The sequence below is a fragment of the Camelus bactrianus genome, chromosome 2 (genome assembly GCF_048773025.1).
Source record: "Camelus bactrianus isolate YW-2024 breed Bactrian camel chromosome 2, ASM4877302v1, whole genome shotgun sequence".
In the NCBI taxonomy this organism is placed as follows: Eukaryota; Metazoa; Chordata; class Mammalia; order Artiodactyla; family Camelidae; genus Camelus; species Camelus bactrianus.
Window position 1 is genome coordinate 132,814,326 of NC_133540.1, and position 9,111 is coordinate 132,823,436.

General features: G+C 51.2%; 1 protein-coding gene across 2 annotated transcripts; it reads right to left on the reverse strand.

Moving 5' to 3' along the window:
- Window positions 1–1,035: 1,035 nt before the first annotated feature.
- On the reverse strand, window positions 1,036–8,570 carry GRPEL1 (GrpE like 1, mitochondrial). 2 transcript variants are annotated; one of them, XM_010959378.3, is made up of 4 exons: window positions 8,427–8,570; window positions 5,951–6,113; window positions 4,538–4,619; window positions 1,036–2,192 (listed from the first exon to the last, which is right to left on the reverse strand). In XM_010959378.3, exons 1-4 carry the CDS (start codon window positions 8,528–8,530, stop codon window positions 1,846–1,848), a joined length of 696 nt encoding a protein of 231 aa, XP_010957680.2. In that variant the 5' UTR covers window positions 8,531–8,570; the 3' UTR covers window positions 1,036–1,845. The 2 variants fall into 2 exon arrangements, with proteins under 2 accessions (XP_010957680.2, XP_074206840.1); XM_074350739.1 differs by having other exon boundaries at window positions 5,951–6,131; window positions 8,427–8,545.
- Between the last annotated feature and the right edge of the window lie 541 nt (window positions 8,571–9,111).

The following is a 9,111-nucleotide window of genomic DNA, read 5'->3' on the forward strand; positions in this document are numbered from 1 at the left end:
CCTCCAAACTGTGAGTTAAAATTGACTTCTGTTAAGCAGAAAACCCTTCCTGCCACCCCTCCTTTCCTGAAAGTAGCGGAACACCCGGAGAAGGGTGACTTCCACGAGCCAGGCTGCACGGTCTGCGGTGAGTGGACGAGCGCTGGCTCCGTCGTGGGCCCTGTGCAGCAGATCCAGACTGCAACTATGCAAAACCCTGGAATTCACGAGAAAGCAGCCCCCACCGGTCTTTAATTGCCAGTGTCGGTATGAACAGCACTGTCTTCCTGTTCGTGGTGGCAATGGATGGGGATACGGTTCCCCAAATGTAAGCTAGGCTCTCTAGGTTTAGCCTCTTAGCAGGTGCCACTCTAGCTGAATACGGAGGGGAGGGGACTGCACACATTCACAGAAGTTAGTCTGAAAATTCTAATTCACCCTTCATCTTACAAGTGAGTCTAGGGAGGTGAAATGACAGCCTCACAGTTACACAGTACAAAAAGCAGGCTGTGACTCCCTGTCCTGTTTCTCAGTACGCCACAGGCTGCCTTTAATTCTGGGCTATGCTTTTGACAAAATAATTTAAAGCAGCTTAAAGGAAAAGAGGGAACTCTTTTGAAATGGTATAAATTTAACTATGGGAATGTTACCTACATCTTCCAAAGTGACGGCCCTGCCTTTTTAAATGCAGTAACTAGATTTAACGGCACTTGACCTTCAATCCTAGAAGTACCTCGCAGAAGCAGAAACAGTGGGAAGTTACTTTTTCTCTTGTTGATAACAGCCATCTCAGTCATTCAACTTCTTCCCTAATGTAAAGGAGGAACGGAGTGCTCTGTGTATTCTGGCTCCTGCTGTCTCCATGGTTGCAGGCGGACATGCGCAGGCCCAGGCCCTCGCCTGCCAGGGACGGCCCTGGGGAAGCTGCTCTCCCTTCAGGTACAGAAGCCGGCGCGTTCACATGTGTTGGGTACACAGCCTCAGGACTTGAGCAGTAAGTCACAGTTATCCTTGTAAGGATCTCCGCCACCAAAGCACACAAAATAGTTATCAGAATGTAGGAAAATAAACGTATCAGGGCTTTAATCCTCTTAAATAAGATTAAACATTAACATTTAAAATATACCAAGCATGCAGCCCTTGGATTTCTTAAAAAGTCCATCTTACTAGGGAAAAATATCTCCAGGTCATTAGCAACTAGCTGGGTACAGATTTAAACATTTCTATAAAAAGATGAACAAAACAGGCTAAAAGTAACCAATTTTGTCAGACTCAAGTTACTGGCAAAATCAGATGGCGAGGACTGTTAACAGTGCACCCACTCACTTCTCAGCTCCAAAAGCCAGAAGGCGATCACTTTTAGCAGTGAGACGGTAGCTGATGATAAATGAATTCAAAAGTGTTCTTCACCAAGGGCATCATAAAATTTTTCTTGGCAAAAAAAATGTTAAACCTTTGCCCTTCCTTCACTGAAGCAAGGCAGTGGACTACGGGGTCCAGGGACTCGCGCGCTCCGGGAGACACAGAGGACGCGGCGCGGCAGCGACGCCAGCTACCCAAACTGCAGGCTCCGCGCAGACCTTTATTCATTTAAAACATGGCGTCACCAGAGTGTGAGTAGACAGAGGTTTTCCTGACACCCTACAGTCCCGTCGAGTCCCGTCGCCCTGCTCTGTAAGCCCGAGGACCTAGTGACAGTAAAAATCAACGAACGAACTCCCGAATTAAGAGTTCATTAACGCAACTTGCTTAATTTTCTGTCGAGCCACTGGTTACTAAGGGCTTCTGACAAGGTTTAGGAAAAGGTCAAAAGTATTCAGAGACGAGAAAAGATGAAGGGCCTCGTAAGTGCGGCAGTGGGCGGCGCTAGGCCTCCTTGACCACGCCCACCAGGGCGGGCCTCAGCGTGCGCCCGTGCAGCTTGTAGCCCACTTTGCTGACCAGCGCCACGGTGCCGGGCTCCTTGCCCTCCACCGGCGTGTGGAACAGGGCCTCGTGCTCGTACGGGTCGAACCTGGCCCCCAGGGGGTTCAGGCGGAGAAGGCCGTGCTTGCTGAACACTTTCTGGATCTGGACCTCTGTCATCAGGAGCCCCTCGTAAAGGTGCTTCAGGTGGGGGTTGTCGTCTCTGATCTCCTCCTTGGGAACTGACTCTGTTGCCTTCTCCAAGATGTCTGCAACCTCCAGCAAGTCCTTGCAGAAGCCCTGGATGCCTGGGCGGAGTCAAAGAAGATATCATTTGCATCCATATCAACTGCCCAGGCAATTAGATCCCGAAGCCCTACTTCCTTCATGCACAGGCTGCTGAAAGACACCTTTTCAAATCATTCGTTTGTCCTAGAATTTCACTGGCTGGACTAAAACCCGAACTTCTGAGGTTTAGACAAGAGCCAGTGAGGTAGAGACAGGCAGCTCAAAGTGCAGACCCCTCACCATCAGCCCTGCCCAGACTGAGAGGGGCGTAAACTCCAGAGCCTGTTGTCCCCACGAAGTCCAGCCACGCTGTGGCCCCGGGCCATCCAGGGAGAGGTGGCTGCTGTGCTCAGCTACAGAGCACGGGCCCGGGAACGTCTCCCTGGCTGGGACTGAACTGCTGTGTGATCCTGGTTAACCTCCCTGGGCCTCAGCTTCTTCAGTTATAAAACAGGGGTAAGACTATCTAACACACAGCATGCTCACGAGGATCAAAGTTCTACACACTCAGAGTGCCCGGAACACTCTCAGTACTCAGTAAGCATTAGCAGTTACTTGGCACTACAGGGTAACAGCTTCCAGGACACACCCCAGGTCTTAACTTTAATCTACAGAAGAAATAACATGTTAGAACGTTTTACATAAATATGCGTTTGTGGTTTCAAGAAAACGCTGCAGATGCTGCATGCTAGTGACCAGAGGACCCCTGCCGGGTCCCCGAAGGCCACACGGCACTGCGCCCACCCTGCTCCGATGCTCCAGTGTGACCCGCCCACGTCTTCTCAAGCCTCAAAGGCTCTACTCCTTTATACAGTATTTCCACGCACCTGCTTTACAGGGAAACTTAAAAAATTTTTGCCTATCTAATACAACAGTGAGCATCTGTTATAGATCACCCTTGTGCCAGTTGCTGGGGAACTGTTGCCCTCATGGAGTGCACAGGCTTCGAGACAGGCACATGATCACATAGGTGACAAATACAATCACAAATCACACTCACACGAAGGAGCACTCATGAGCACTAAGGACAAATTAATCTATGAAGGACTTCATTTAGACTAGGGAGTCGGGGGAGGGTTCTGTGAGTCGAGGCCTGGAGAGTCAAGAGTGATCCAAGCATCTGAGGAACCAAAGGGCAGCCAGTCTACCACGAAGAGGCAGACCTAGAGTAGCCGAAGGTTCCAGAGTGGGTGGTGGAACGGGTGGAGGTATGCCGTAGGCGAACTGCACTTTAACGGCACTTTGGTCGGGCGGTGGGCGGTGATGCGAGGGCTGATGCTGGCCTGGACCAGAGCAAAGGCAGCAGCAGGAGCTGGATGAACCAGAGCCCAGCGACGACCACTCACAGGTGGGGGGCGTGGGCTTGAGGGAGGGCTTCAGGTGACAGACCTAAACGCCTGGGTGGGTAACGGTATCATTTCCTAAAACGGGGAGAGAGGAAGCACAGGCAAAGGGAAATCCCTGTGAGACACCCCGGTCAGGACACACTAGGCGCAGGAGAAACGCCTGAGCTGGAAAGCGACCCTGTGCGTGGACACCATTTAGACCCATCAGATGGGCAAGTCCCCAGGGACACAGTGAGGGGGCGGCCTGGCTCCGAGCCTGAAGAACCCAGACACGTGGAGGGTGACAGATAAGCGGCCAACGAAGGGGATGACCAGAAAGAGGAAGAAAAACAGGAGCTGAGGTGACAGCATCCAAGAACAAAGTGTTTCAAGAAGAGCAGTGTTCTGTGTTGAATGAGGAAACACGACAAGGCCTGCATCTTAGTTCGCACCGCCGCCACGCGCGTGCCCGCGGGCTGACCCTCTGGTCATGAGCCCAAGGTTCCGCATCTATAACATGGGGAGATGGCGCCTGGCTGACAGCTCAAACAGCAGCCTTCTGTGTTGTCAACACAGCACACGTGGAGCTGGGAGATGGGCCTTAGCGTCATTACCTGCTTTGTGGTGAGTGCAGGTCATTCAAGCCTCATTGATCTCAACTGTGAAATGGGAAGGACGAGGACAAAAACATCCAAAGACGACAAAGCAGACAGCGTTTTGGAGATCTTAGGGATACCAACGCGCCTCTGAGGCTGCTCTAGCTAAGGACGTGAACCTCAGAGGGCCGACCTGCCAGAGGCCCCTACGGGCTCACACCAAGTCTTCACGTGGAAGAGCAATCGACACACCCCTCACTAGAGGAATCACAGCTCCAAATGCGGGTCATGGGTATTTCTGCTCCTTCCAGGCGACAGCCGACCCAACCTACAAACTGGAGGGCTTGCCACCAGCAGGCCCCGACCCCCACCCCTGGCTGATCACGTCTGACACAGCCCTCTTCTTCCTTCCAGGATCATTATCATACAATGTTTAAAGTTTACCATATAGTTTTGCCTCCTCCACCAATTTTTGGCTCCTCTGCCGTAAGTTCTCAGTATCAGCCAAAGCTCGCTTATATTTTTCCTTAAAAAAAAAAGTGGGGGGAGGTGTGAGGTGGAATATACATAGATTAAGTATGGAACAAATTCATAGGAAAGCAAATCTGATAAAACAAATTCCAAGTCAAAATACAAATAACATCTATTGCTCTGTTTGAGATTCCAGATTACAGACAGCGCTGCTTAATAAGCAGAAATAACCTGTGTCACGATTTCTAAGTGGGTAATAAGATGGCCGGGTGCCACATTTTCACACAGCCCCTAAGGCCACCCTCACTTAAGTGTGCAGCGGTGGAAAGGACAAGAAAAAGCTTCTAGTTTCTGGGGTTCTGACAGTTCCCCACAAGGAAGGACCATTCACTGCTCAGCAGAATCTCTCAATTAAGGGAATCCTAGAATCCTGGACAGGGGCTGACTGCCTCGTGGCCATGCCTTGAGGAGGTTCAGGAGAACCACGAGCCTGGTGGACAGTTCTGGTCTCTACCCTACAGAAGAGGTACAACCCCATCAATGAATCATGTATTTTTAACGTTGCCTAGATATGGCTCGGGTGAAACATCTATTGTGTAATAATCATCCGAATTCTGAAATCCTCCTCATTTCTCACAACATTTCCCGTAATTTCACTCATCTCCTGGCATTTCTATTTTACCATGCACTCAGTTACCGTGCTGGGCCCTCCCTCTGTTTTCAGCCTGCAGGTGATTCCAATGCAGCCTTAAGAGCAAGGCGTACTAGGCACAGCCCTGGCCTGCTGGTGACCTTGGGAGCGTTACTGAAGTGCCCTGGGCCTCAATTTCCTCATTTGGAAACAAGGATACTAACAGCTGACTCACAGGGTTGACGTGAGGATTTATATAAGTAAAGGGGTTAAAACAGTGCCAGCATCAGTGTTTGACATGATCATTCTTAAATCCCTAAAGGACCTGATTTGTGTCACCTGTGCTTTTTCGTCCGGGGTACTAATCTGTATCACTAACTAGTTCATAAAACTGCCCCTTCCCTATGAGAGCACCACATAGCCACACCTCTGCCCCCTACCCTCATCCTTCCCTAAGAGCCAGCTTAATCAGCCATCCTGAATATTCCTCCCTTGTAAAGACCGTTTTAAGTCTTAATTCAATATAGTCTACGTAGCACATAAAGATGATTCTTATGACAGAACCAGAGCCACAAGGGATTTGGGCCCTATTCCCTTCTTCAGCAGTAACTTGTTGCAGGACCCAACCGCAGTCCTTGGACAAAGATGGCTTCAGCCTCTCTTGTCAATAAAGCATGAAGGCTGGCCAGACATCCTTGGAAGAGATTTACTTGGAGTTCAACAGACCACATCCCCCAAGAGCTCCATGGACTTACCATGGTCTCCTTCAGCTGCTCTTCCAACTTGACCTTCTCTTCTATGAGCGTCTTCTCTGCAGAGGGAGGATCTGTCTTCTGTCCATTGGGACCCACATCCTCTTCCAAATTCTGGCCACTGTTCTTCTGTTTTGTAGCTGTGCACAGCAGCCGAGGAGAGGGCCTAAGAGAAGCCCACATGCTAGAAATTAACCATGGTCTTTCTGCCTATTAAACTCACACGTATGACTTAAATTGGAAAAAACTTAAAACTCTTTGCTAGTGACTTGTGGAGGAGAAAGGATTTATCCTAGATCTAATAAAGGTAAGTTGTATATGATGTATGGAAGCTATTTATACAAAATCTTCTGCAATACATGCTTCAACTAATATGTCAATGTACCCAAGACGCAGTGCTAACCTCCTCTTGTTCCTACTCTGAACACTTTCTTCTCAAGTCTGGTCATCCACACCCCACCACATACTGATGCAGCAGCTACTACCAGAGGTGAGGCCCAGTTGTGAACAAACCTGGAGATCTTGCCCACAGGGTACTTATAGTCACACAAAAAAGATATCTGTACACAAAGAACTATAATCGAGGTTTTAAAGTGATAAAAGAGGAACCATGTGCTTTAGGAGGCTCAGAGAATACTTCCAGCTTTGGGGAAATGGAAGACTATGAAAGAATATGTGCAGAGGGGCTCTGAGTGACAGATGAGAATTCACACAGGGAACTGGGAGTGGATGAGACACACCCACTTTAGGAACAGGGACCAGCCTGGACAACGGCAGGGAGGTAGGAGAGCACAGGGGAAATACAAAGAGCTCTAAAACTAATCCTGGAAGTGACTTAAGATATTACTCAATCTGATCCCCACATGAAAAAGTTTAAGTGTTAAGCCCAAGGTCACAAAGCCATTAACGAATGATGAGAGTCCCAAAACGGATCTCTTCACCAGGCCCAGTGGAGCTCTTCTTACTTACACCGATATGAAAATAAACTGCATTCAACTTTCTTCCCAGATCAAAGAAAACTGCCTCAATGCACAGGAAAGCTATGATCGCACAGAACATACATACAGCATGGCAGAGTGACATGACAAGGCAGCATGCGGAGTGACAAGCTGGAAACAGAATGCTGGTCAGAAAGAGATGGTTGAACTGTTGCTTCCACGATCTGGAATAGTGAGTAGCTACCAAACAGAATGTGTTAAACTGCCAACTTACAGATATGGTGCAGGTGTACTGTGTAAGAAGAAAGGCAAAACACAGAGAAATACAGAAAACACGGTCCTGTTTTTACAAAGACAAACCAGAAATCATGAGTAGGTACATGTGTCTTAGGCCTGCAGAGAGTACTGGAAGGGTCCATTAGTCTGTTACCGAGAGTGTTGTGTTTACTTTTGTGATTAAAAAAAAAAGGCTGAAGTCTAAAAACACAACGTGCTGTTGTAAAGCCATCTTATTTGCTAGTTGTCCTGGCCTACGGGGGCGAGGGTCACAGCCTTTCTGCAGGTCAGCGCTGCTCTGCAGACCCTCCTGGAGCTGCCGGAGCAGCAGTGTGGTAGGAGAGGAACAGGGCCCAGTCAGAGCCCACCCTGTCCTACACGGAGGGACACGGCGTCCCAGGGAGCTTAGTTACTCTGCCAGCTCAGAGTACAATTCCGCTCTCCTGACCCCTCCATGCGGGTCTCCTCCCGCCAACCCCCTTGGCGGAGACAGAAATTAACGCTGACTTGGAGATCACTTCCCAGGCAATTAATGGTAGATATAAAACCACAAGTTACTTGAGAAAAAAGCCTTTTTGACTTAGGCATTCCAGATGGGTTTGTTCCCATACTGCTCTAAATGACTTACCAAGCCGGCAATCGCACCTTCTCTCCCTCACCTGCCTGGTCTCCCCACCCGCTCAATGAGCTCCTTGCGGGACAAATCCAGGTCTTGCCCACGCAGCTTCTACCCAACGTTTGGCTCAGAGCAGCTTCTCTAATAGATAACCTGGTTCTGGGAAGTTCTTCCAACACAGAAGATGCTAATACACTAATTTATGAGTCTGGACTTTCAAAAAGCAGAAACCGCAGGGTTAAAAAAAAAAAAAAAGAAATAATGAGGTGAGGGCACTGACTCATGACCCCGCCGCACTTCTGACCTCGGACTCGGGAGCAGACAGAAGTGGACAAGGAATCCGTGCTGAGCGGAAAGAGCCCGTGTGCCGCTGCCGGGCGCCTCGGGGACCCGGCACGCGCGGCTCTGCGACGCGACCGGGCTCGCGGCCCGGGTCGGAGCGGTTCGGACTTGCGCGGGGCGCCGTCCCGCCCACTCCGGGCCCGCCGCGCGGGTAGCAGGGGCAGCGCGGGCAGCGAGGCGGCAGGGCAGGCCCCACAGGGCAGGCCGGCTGGTGTCCGTGCCCCGCGTCCGGGAACCACCGCCAACGACGCCCGTGCTTGGGCCGCACCCCGCCCCTCCTCAGCCCGGGCAGCCGGGCGCCTCTTACCTGAGAGACAACGCCAAAGCCGGGATACTACACCGCGCCAGCCTCACGCACCGAACCGCCATGACTGCCACTGCCGCCGCCGGCACTGCGCGCTCACTGGGCATGAGCAGAGGCCGCTGGCCCGCCCCTTCGGGGGCTAGGCCACTCGCGCAAAGCCTGTGCTTGCTTCCCCGCCCAATTATTCCCCTCAGCCAATCCACCTCCGCTTCTCTTTTGATGGACAGACTATACGCACCAATAATTGCCTGTCATGACGGAGCACTCTTCCTCCAACATCTGGTAGGAGGGGTCTGAGACCTTCCGGAGCCCCAGGAGGTGAGGAGGTGAAAGGTGAAGGAAACAGCCGGCGGAGACTCCGTGGACGGGCGTGGTCAAGGGAAGAACCAATGGGGAGGAAGCGTGGGTGGCTGGGCGCCGGAAGTGCGGGCGCTCTAGGTGATACAGACTCCGGAGTCGGCTTTCCTTTGCGGACGTGTGTTCGCCGTTTCTCGCAGCCCTTTGCTCTGGGAGCCGGCGTGGGGCCGTGGCAGGCGTCTGTCCTCTGCTTCTCCTGTGCTCCCTCACAGCCCGAGCTCCTGGAACCGTGCCGGGCACAGGGGGCTCAGTGTAGGCTAGATGCAGGTAGGCGGGCCAAGGGCAAAAGCACGTCTGCAGGCAACCGAGGGACTTTAGAAAGTATAGTCCT